The following is an 11,185-nucleotide window of genomic DNA, read 5'->3' on the forward strand; positions in this document are numbered from 1 at the left end:
AGGCTCAACCTGATCCAATTTAAGGTCGTTCACCGGGCTCACATGACAGTGGCTCGGATAAGCAGATTCTTTGGGGTGGAGGACAGGTGTGCAAAATATGCGGGGGGGGGGGGGGGGCAGCAAACCATGTCCACATGTTCTGGGCATGTCCAAAACTGACGGAATTTTGGCAGGGGTTTGCCGACACCATGTCCAAGGTATTGAATACAAGGGTGGCATTGAGTCCAGAGGTGGTGATTTTCGGGGTGTCGCAGGATCCGGGAATTCAGGAGGAGAAAGAGGCAGATGTTCTGGCCTATGCTTCCCTGGTAGCCTGGAGGCGGATATTACTAGCATGGAGGGACTCGAAGCCCCCAAAATCGGAGACCTGGCTATCGGACATGGCTGGCTTTCTCTGCCTGGAGAAAATTAAGTCCGCCATGAGAGAGTCACTGTTAGGGTTCGCCCGGAGGTGGCAACCATTCATTGACTTCTTCGCAGAGAATTAATCATCAGCAGAAGGGGAGGGGGTTAGGCTAGCGTAGATTAGGGGGTTAAGTAATGGTGGGACCTCTGGGAGAGGGAGGTAGTATTTGCACTATGTTAATATTTTTATGTACATTGTTTATATTGCTGCTGTTACAATGCCAAAGAAATACCTCAATAAAATGTTCATTAAAAAAAAAAGTTTAGTTGGATATTTCTTCTAAGAAGCCAAAATTGGTATTGTGGCTGAATGGTCTCCTCCTGAGCCATATCATTCAATGGCTCTGTGATACTGCTGCAGTGCATGTTATAGTTAACATAGTTGGGAGGATGGGAATCTCTGTATTTCCATTGTGCTAAGTAGATAAAGAAAACCAAATCACAAAGAAACATTTTCACATCGAAAAACACCTCAAAGGAAATATTCACTCTCAAAAGGACCTGTACTAATAAATTAGTGTTGCTCAGTATAGTTGGAGAGGGAAAGATAACCAAGTACGGACATTGGAAACAAAGATCTGACAGCCTTGTCCTGGCAACAATTGAAGGAGGAACTGAGGGTAAAAATAGAAAAGGAAGAAGAAAAATTGGATGGGTGGATGACATTGAGACGTAGACAGAGGGAGGTTTGAAGAAAGCCAGAGAGGAAGCGAAGCCATCACTAAGGCTATGGTGAAAACAAACAAATGAATGAGCCAGGAGCAGCCACACATATTCCTGGGATAAGAGGTTGACCTATGAGGAGAGATTGATAATGGGTCTTTCCTCCCTGGAGTTTAGAAGAATGAGAAGTGATCTAATTTAGACATAAAAGATTCTGAGAGGGTGGGCGGTATGCTGGCACAGTGGTTAGCACTGCTTCCTCACAGCACTGCGGACCCAGATTCAATCCCAGCCCTGGGTCACTGTCCGTGTGGAGTTTGCACATTCTCCCTGTGTCTGCATGGGTTTTGCCCCCACATACCAAAGATGTACAGGGTAAGTGGATTGACCACGCTAAATTGCTCCTTAATGAGAAACAAAGAATTGGGTACTGTAAAAAAAAATGCTTAAGATTCTGAGAGGACTTGACAAGGTAGTTGTGAGAGGCTGTTTCCCCTAGATGGAGATTCTAGAACTCGGAGGCACACTTTCAGGATAGGGGGGTCAACCAATTTGGTTTGAGATGGGGGGATTTCTTTACTGGGATGGTTGTGAAAGTTCAGAACTCACCACCTCAGAAAGCAGTGGATGCGTACTTATTGAGTATATTCAAGGATGAGATTTTGGGGGATTTTGAAGGAATTAGGGATATGGGGATCAGGCACAAAAGTAAAATTGACATTGAGGCTCAGTCATGATCTTATTAAACAGTCGAATTGGGTGAGGGTCCAAATAGACTCTGATTTCTGAAGTTTGTATGTTCTTTTTTATCAACCTAAAATCTCAGAAAGAAAACCAAATATGATATAGCCCCCAAAAGCTTCACAATTCAAAAAGATGATCTATTAAATAAAATTCTTCCATTTTACCAACAAAAGCTGCCGGTGTTCTTTCTATATTGTTTTATTTATATTTGACTTTCTAGGTGCATAAGAACATCTTCATCAATGCTGCCTACGCCTTCCCTTGTTAGTTCAGCTGGATCACATGAGAGCAGTTCCAGTAACATTAGATCATCCCCTTCGTCAACCATTAACATTCCACAGCGTATCCATCAGTTGGCTGCTAACCATGTCTACATCACCAACAGTATTCTCTACAGTTACGACTACTGGGAAATAGCTGATAAGCTTACCAAGGAGAACAAAGGTATATATTTTGGCTCATTTGAGAGATAATGTATCGGAATTTTACAGCTTTAACAATGGCATTTCTGCTTCCCTGTCTGAGGTGCCATAATGAGATAGCATTCACAAAGGCACAAGGTGAGGTTCAGAAACAAAATAATGTAAACATTGAATATGAAAACATGACAATGTTGAAGTACTTTTGACATCCTTCTCTGGTGTTCCATAGATATGTATTTTGTGTCTCTATTATTTTGGGAGTAGTTTTAAAAGCACACTTCAAGCAAGCTGCATGTCCAGATACAAATTTATAGGATTTACTAGTGATTCAGAGAAGTTTATCAAGCTGCTGCGCCTTAACTCACCTTTTTTCACCTTACAAATTGCAACCAGGTGACTTCTAACACTTGTTACCACGCTCAAGATTAATTTTTATCAACAATTTATCATTCAAAATGTTTTTTTGATTTTTTTTTTAAGTGTCTGTTTATTGGAGGTTTTCGATATTTATACAAATTCAGCCGAAACAAGCAAAAGCAATAAAACAGCTACAGCGGCACAGTGGCACAGTGGTTAGAACTGCTGCCTCACAGCGCCAGGGACTCGGGTTCGAATCCACCTCGGGTAAATGTGTGGAGTTTGCACATTCTCCCCGTATCTGCGTAGATTTCCTCCGGGTGCTCTGGTTTCCTCACAGTCCAAAGATGAGCAGCTTAGGTGGTTTGGCTATGCTAAATTGTCCCTTAGGGTGGGGTCAGTGCAGACTCAATGGGCCCAATAGCCTTCTTCTGCACTGTAGGGATTCTATGATTCTCGGTGTCAATGTGCAATAGGTACAGCCCAGAATAACAGTCCTTACAGCATTAGGAACAAGAAGATGGGATAAATCAAGGACAAAGTCCCCAACTGCTTCCCCCCACGGATAAATGATTTTTCTGCACCTGAACAGGATACAGGCAACAATTTAGACTGACATCACACCCATAGCTTATCACAGAATGACAGAAGGAAAGAACCCCAATACTAAGGGGAATTTGTAACTCTTATAGCTCAATTTGAACTCCCCTCCAGACCCAGACTGGAACAGGCAGCCACCCCCACATTCAAGATGGCAAAGGACAAATTCAAGAGAGGACTGGCAGAACCAGACCCATGTCAACAATCCATGGGTTTTCACAGAGAAAGTAAAAAGAAAACAAGAATGAAGAATCAAACCCCCACAACCCCATTTGCCAGCCCCAGGAACAAGGACAAAACAGATAATCAAACCAACAACAACACCACCCCCAAAAGGGCAAACGGCAACTCTGGGGACTTGAGGAAAATAGCCTGGTCCCAGTCGGACAGACAGGAAGAAAATCCAAACCAGGGCTGGGATTCTCCCCTACCCGTCGGGGCGGGGGGGTCCCGGCGTGTTGGAGTGGCGTGAACCACTCCAGCGTCGGACTTCTCCGCATCTTTAGGGGCCAAGTCCTCACATTGAGGGGCTAGGCCCGCGCTGGAGTGGTTCCCACTCCGCCGGCTGGCATGAATGGCCTTTAGCGCCACACCAGCCGGGGCCGAGAGGACTTCGCCGGCCGGCGTGAGTCCGCGCATGCGCCGGAGCGTCAGCGGCTGCTGATGTCATGCCGCCGTATGCACAGGGGAGGGGGTCTCTTCCGCCTCCACCATGGTGATGGCAAAGCGGAAGAAAAAGAGTGCCCCCACGGCACAGGCCCGCCCGCCGATCGGTGGGGCCCGATCACGGGCCAGGCCACCGTGGGGGCACCCCCCGGGGTCAGATCACCCCGCCCCCCCACCCCCCCGGATCCTGGAGCCCGCCCACGCCACAAATCCCGCCGGTCAGGTAGGTGGTTTAATCCACGCCGGCGGGAGAGGCCCGTCAGCGGCGGGACTTCAGCCCATCGCGGGCCGGAGAATCGCCGCTGGGGGGCCGCCAACCGGCGCGGGGTGATTCCCGCCCCTGCCGAATCTCAGGGGGCGGAGAATTCGGGGCACGGCTGGGGCGGGATTGACGCCGGCCCCGGGTGATTCTCCGACCCCCCCGGTCGGAGAATCACCCTGCCAGAGCAGCCCCATACATAGGGCAGCACGATAGCACAAGTGGATAGCACTGTGGCTTCACAGCACCAGGGTCCAGGTTCGATTCCCCGCTGGGTCACTGTCTGTGCAGAGTCTGCATGTTCTCTCCGTGTCTGCGTGGGTTTCCTCCACGTACTCCGGTTTCCTCCCACAGGCCAAAGATGTGCAGGGTCAGTGGATTGGCCATGATAAATTGCCCTTAGTGATCAAAAAGGTTAGGAGGGGTTATTGGGTTACAGGGATAGGGTGCAAGTGAGTGCTTAAGTGGGTCGGTGCAGACTCGATGGGCCGAATGGTCTCCTTCTGTACTGTATGTTCTATGTTCTATACTGGGGGCACCCTGGGAGTGAGGGCCAGCCTGCATTCCCCCCCCCTTCCCGAAACTGCAGGACCCTCCCCTTCTCCTCCACCCCCCGACCACCAAGATCATCAACACAAGGAAAGGATTTGATCACCCAAAGACTGTTTGTCTGTGCCGCCAAGACCCACCTTTCAACACCAGCACCACAAGCCCACAAGGGCATCAAAACTAAGAAGGACATAGATAACCAAGAAAAATGAGGAGGAAGAAGAGCAAGAGCTGTCAGAACTAACCTCTCAGGTCTATTACATTAAAACAAAATGAAGACCAGCCAACCAATCGCCATGTGGGCTCGCCCAACTCTCAGGAGGACATAACCCAGCTTCAGACCTACCCCATCTCAACATCTCTCCAAATATAGATCACCCACCTTGGGACCCTCCCAAGGCTCCTTCAAAGGAGGCGCTATCACCCAAGGAGCAACAAGACAATAACTGCAATACCAGGCCTGGCCTAGCTCAGCGCCACCACAAGAATAAAAACATGAACGAACTAGCTCCGAGGACTACCAGGACCCCTCTATCCAACAACACTCCAAGGCTAGGCCTGTCCAGTCACATCCAAAACACAGCACCTGAAGAATGATTGAAGGATAAACAGAACTGGAGTTTGCAAAACGCAGCGGCTCCCACGCTCACATCACATGATCCGTTTTTTAAATCATTTTATGTTGAATCGATAAAATCATAGAATGGTTACAGCACTGAAAGTGACCGTTTGGCCTTTCCTGTCTGTGCTAGCTCTCTGAAGGGGAAAATGACTGAGTGCCAATCCCCTGCAAATTTTTCTATTTCAGATAATGATTCAATTCCTTTTTGGAAGCCTCAATTGAGCCTGCCTCCATTACAATCTTCGGGTTGTGCATTCCAGATCCAAATCAGTCACTGCCTGAAAAGGTTTTTCCTTATGTTAATGTGCAGATGTCGGTGTTGGACTGGGGTGGGCAGTGTAAGAAGTCTTACAACATCAGGTTAAAGTCCAACAGGTTTGTTTCAATTCACTAGCTTTTGGAGCACAGTTCCTTTATCAGGTGAATTCACCTGAGGAAGGAGCTTATGCTGCCATTGCTATTTTACTGTAAATCTATGCATGCCCTCTGATTCTCAATCCTTCCACCAGTAAGAACAGTTTATCTGTATCTACTTTGTAAAGACCCTTCATAGGGGCTGTTTAGCACAAGGCTAAATCACTGGCTTTGAAAGCAGACCAAGCAGGCCAGCAGCACGGTTCGATTCCCATAACAGCCTCCCCGAACAGGCGCCGGAATGTGGCGACTAGGGGCTTTTCACAGTAACTTCATTTGAAGTCTACTCGTGACAATAAACGATTTTCATTTCATTTTTCATTTTCATTTTGAAAACCCTTTATCAAATGTCCTCTCAATCTTTTCTTTTCCAAGGAGAACAGCTCCCATTTCTCTAAACTTTCTAGTAACCAATGCTCCCCATGCCTGAAATCATACTTGTGAATCTTTCCTGCACCTACTCTAATGTTTTCATATCCTTCCTAAAGTGTGGTACCCAGAACTGGGCACAATACTCTGGTTGAGGCCAAACCAGTGTTTATAATAATATAATAATCTTTATTGTCACAAGTAGGCTTACATTAACACTGCAATGAAGTTACCACATTCCAGCACTTGTTTGGGTACACAGAGAGAGAATTCAGAATGTCCAATTCACCTAACAGCACGTCTTTCGGGACTTGTGGGAGGAAACCGGAGCACTCGGACAAAACCCACGCAGACACGAGAGAACGTGCAGACTCCACACAGACAGTGACCCAAGCCGGGAATCAAACTTGGGAACCTGGAGCTGTGAACAACAGTGCTACCCACTGTGCTACCGTGCTGCCTACAGGTTTAACGTGATCTCCTTTATTGTGTACTCTGTGTCCCTATTGATAAAGCCCAAAATGTCATACGCTTTATAAACTTCTCTCTCAATCTGTCCTGTCACCTTCAATGGTTTATGCACATATACACCCAGATTCCTCTGTTCCTGCATCACCTTCAGAATTGAACCATTTATTTTATATTATTTCTGTCTTTCCTGCCAAAATGAATTACTTCACATTTCTCTGTATTAAACCATCTCCAACAATAGAGAATCCAGTCATCTCCCCTTAACATTCAATGGTATTAGCATTGTTGAATTCCCCCACTGTTAAAATCCTGGGCGTTACCATGCCCAAAAACTGAGCTGGAACAGCCATATAAATACTGTGGCTACAAGAGCAGGTCAGAGGTTGTGAATTCTGTTATGAGAAACAAAACTCCTTCAATCTGAAACATGTTTCTGTAACAAACATACCTCAGTGAGGTGACATAAAATCAGACTCAATGAGAGTGCAACAAAATAAATGTCGCAAGAGAGTCCCATGGAACTCAAATACCAAGGGAGTCCTAAAGGTGAAACATGATAGTCAAGTGGGAATCAATGGATCAGGGAAAAGTCAGAGGGTCAGGACGAGTCAGAGATTTGACAGGGAGTCAGAGGGTCAGCTGGAATCGGAGGGTTGTGGGGGGGAGGCTGTTGGAGGGTTGGGGTGGTAGTCAGGTCGAGTTGGTGATCTTCAGAGGGTCGGGGGAATTGTGGATGTGGGCAGAGGTTGGAGAATCGGGGGGGGGGGTCACTGTGAGTGGTTAGAGGGTCAGTTATATAGGTTACCCAGGAGTTAGAACTGGTTTTAATCCTTCTAACTTTTCCTGGGTAACTATTCTGACAAGTAAGTCTGCAGCCTCCAAAGTCTCCTACTCAGAGGGTGAGATTCTCTGGCCTCACCACAGCGTATTTCTCGGTGGCGCGAGCCGGCCTGCAGTGGTCGGCGGCGGGATCTTTTGGCCTTGCTGCTGTCAAAAAAATTTTTCAATAAGTTCACCCCAAGCAACTGGGAAACCCTTGGTGGGGCTGTGTGTCAGTGGGACCAGAAAATCACGTCAGTGTGAACAGCCGGAAGATCTAGCCCAACATTACCCATTTTTTTCAGAGGGTCTCAGGAGCAGAGGAATTGGCCATCAAAAGTCCAAAACCCCCGAGGAATTAATGCGTAGGCAGCACGTCGAGACCTCCGACCGGTCCTGTAGAACATCTGGGGGGTACTTCTAGAGTATGGTCATCTGGTGATTGGAATTTCTGAGCCAATTTACACTTTCACTTTCGGCATGGTGTGATTTGTATTTCATCTATGCTCCATTGCATTCCAAAGTAACTTCAGTTTCTTCTCTTTTCAGAGTTTTTTCATGATCTTGATGCACAGATGGAACCAATAACACTACATAGTAGTATGACACATCTTGTCCAATACACTCAACAAGGACTGCATTGGATACAAATCAGTAATCACATGTTGTAGTGGTTTTACCAATGATCGGTTGACATGTACTTTCAGTTAGAGCCTTACAGAAAGGCTCCTGAACGCATTGAAAGAAACCTTTGTATTGGAAATTCAAACCTAAAATTTGCTTTTTCCTTGAGTGTTAAAAAACATCAGGCTTCAGTCAAAGAATTTGCTCAGAGATTGAAGAAGCACCAGTGCAATTTTTCAGCACACTTTCCTCCTGTTTCCCCCTTTCAGCACTTTACTCCTTTCACATCAGGAAATACCCGTCGACAGTTGCTGAATATTGCAAGTTTGGGTAACAAAAAATCTGTTCACATTGACTGTTCATCAGTCTTCGCTGTCTTCACTGCCAACTGCACATTTGTAAACTTGAACTACTTATTGTATTTTTATGGTAGGTAATGATACGATGTAAAGTAATTTAAAAATAATAGACAAATCCCATCTTCATATTTTATAAGCAACAAAGGTAAAAAAGGGTAAGTGCAATTTATGGCAATAACCAATAAAAGATTATCTGTTAATGAAAAGACCATCGAAGTTAAGACTGATGCTGCTCTCAATAATGACAAAAGGGAATTTCTATTTTTAAAAAGTAAAAGTACTGAAGTTTATTTTAACACTATTAAAAGGGTTTCTGAGGGTCCAGATTTTAATTGGTTGTTTTTTGACTTCAAACTCCACCTCATTGTTAATGCTGTTAAACTTTTTATATGTAGCATTGGGCTACTTCATAAACTAAACTGAAGTTGTTATTCTTTAGGTTCGCTGAAAAATTCTGTGCATTATTTTCAGTTGTCTGGTGTCCCTCAAATTGCATAACAAAAAAACATAACCTCTGGTCAAATTGGTAATATGGAAACATTATAAATGATTCAGCTTTTAGTTTTTGACACAGTTGCACTTGACCTGCAATTTCTGTGAGGGTTCTTCTGATCTCCTGCTGTAACTTTAGTCGAAAGCCTGATACAAACCGGGATTCTAGAGATCTTCTGAAAACATTACAGACAGTTAATTGAGGAATCCTTGTCAACGTTGTATCCCTCGAGTCCAGTAACATCCTGTCCAAGAAATAGGCAAGCTACATAAATGCTATTTCAACAACAGGAAATATCTTTTCTGCGAACAAAAGTGAAATGTTAGTTTAGAAAAGAAGAGGGGAAATCTATTACAGTAGTGAATTCAAAAACATCAGTGAGAAAAGACACTTCAAAGAGAAAATCTGCATCATCCTCTATCCTTTTTTTTCTTTTCCAATTGAGGAGCAATTTTGCGTGACCAATCCACCTACCCTGCACATCTTTGGGTTGTGAGGACGAAACCCACACAAACACAAGAGAATGTACAGACTCCACACACACAGTGACCCAGAGCCGGGATCGAACCTGGGACCTCGGCGCCGTGAGACAGCTGTGCCACCACGCTGCCCTCATCATCCTCTATCCTAAACAATTTTAAATATTAATTTTAGTTTTTCCTATTTTTTTAGTTCAATATTAATTTTAGGAATAACAATCTATAATAGGATTGGGTGGGCAACCTGCTTGCTTACCACCGTAGTGAAAGATGTCATCAGACAATAAATAATAGGATCAAAAAAATAGAAGCCTCAGATAAAGTGGATTAACGATTGTGGCAGGTTTTCAAGGGCATAAAAATATCAATGACAACTATTAATCTTTTAGAACATTCTTTAAATCATTCAAATTTGATTTAAAGATTATTCTTCCTCCATTTTATAATGCTCAGCCGTAATATTTTATCAGCTATTACCAACATAGGCTTTAGCGGATTAAATTAATTAACAATATATAATCACAGTGCTGTAACAATTGGTATCTTCCTGACTACCACATCTCCTCTATCGTATTCAACTCATCAGATCTCTGGCTTTTGCATTAAAAGCATTGGTCAGAACATTTAATTTTTATCCAAAATATCATTATTAATCCATTATAGTATTATTGTGTTACACCAGAGAACATTTTTTAACATTTCTTTGTTAATAATCTTCACCTATTCCTCTTTATGTTTGTGAAATATTAATGAAATGTTACTCCTTCAGCAAGAATGTTTAATAGTTAAAGTGAATTATTTTCTTAAAAAGCACATCTTTTCTGTTTAATTATATTATACAATGTATAAAACTGTCTATTGATAATGCATTTAACTTACCAGTTTACTTTTCAGTCTAGTAAACACTCTCACTACTGCTGTCACTGATTTTATATTTTTGATTAAATGTGTTGATATCTGAAGCCAATTAAATTACCCTAATTAGCAATGAAATTGTATAATAATAATTCCAATTCAGCCAGGCATGTACATGTCTGTGAATCCTCGGGAATCTTCCATACTCGTGTTTGGAGTAATTTGTATTAAATTGTATTCTTTATAGTATCACAGTACTATTAACTGCAAACAAAATGGAGATTATGGTGTATGATATATGGTCCTGTTGATCAAAAACTGGATAGTTCTGTATTTTAAAAATGTATTTTCATTTCAAGTCAAATTCTTGCAGATTCGTGTTCCTCAATTTGTCCATTTGAAAGCTTCTGGAAAGATCATTGCAAAGTTAATCTAGCTCTCAGTTGTAATTGGACAAGCCTTAAAAACTTTTAACAATAGCACTTTTCAATGTAAAAAATAAATCCAATTGGAGATATCAAAAGCATTACTGTTTCACGTCTTTTATCAGAATTTTTTTTATTATTGAATAAGCATTGCATCAACATGTCAGCAGATTAATCAGACTTGAGAGGACTTTTCTGGATCAAAAGAATGATAATCATCTGATGTTGGGACTCTTCAAACATATTAGTAACACACTTTAGCTTTCACAGACTCTTATCCCAGAAAAAGCATATTTCCTATTAGTTTTACAGCAACAGAAGCATTGCTCCAGCAATTCTAAATTAAGAGAATAGTTTTATCTTCTGACTAGCTGAAGCATGAATCACCCTTAGTTTGAGCTGCTTCTAGTTTATCACCTGACTGTTTCGAAACAGGCAGAAAATGAAATTGGTTGATGAGGTTGATGGTAAGATAGCGATCTGTTACAGAACACGTTATCATGGAGTTTCTTTGTGCTCCTCTGGAACTACACCTAGCACGACTGTTCACCTGTATGTCTTACAACCATCTCCTACAACCATCTGGTGAT

At 43.2% G+C, this 11,185-nt stretch overlaps 1 protein-coding gene across 6 annotated transcripts in view; it reads left to right on the top strand.

The window, feature by feature from the left end:
* aff3 (AF4/FMR2 family, member 3) overlaps positions 1-10,668 on the top strand; it is a 409,202-nt gene extending 398,534 nt beyond the window's left edge. For all 6 annotated transcript variants that reach the window (XM_038818559.1, XM_038818556.1, XM_038818557.1 and 3 more), the window contains 2 exons: positions 2,033-2,256; positions 7,910-10,668. In XM_038818559.1, the coding sequence (XP_038674487.1) occupies positions 2,033-2,256; positions 7,910-8,031 (346 nt within the window). In that variant the 3' untranslated portion in view covers positions 8,032-10,668. The remainder of the gene's footprint in view (positions 1-2,032; positions 2,257-7,909) is intronic.
* Positions 10,669-11,185: the final 517 nt, after the last annotated feature.

Source organism: Scyliorhinus canicula, chromosome 14 (genome assembly GCF_902713615.1).
Source record: "Scyliorhinus canicula chromosome 14, sScyCan1.1, whole genome shotgun sequence".
Lineage (NCBI taxonomy): Eukaryota > Metazoa > Chordata > Chondrichthyes > Carcharhiniformes > Scyliorhinidae > Scyliorhinus > Scyliorhinus canicula.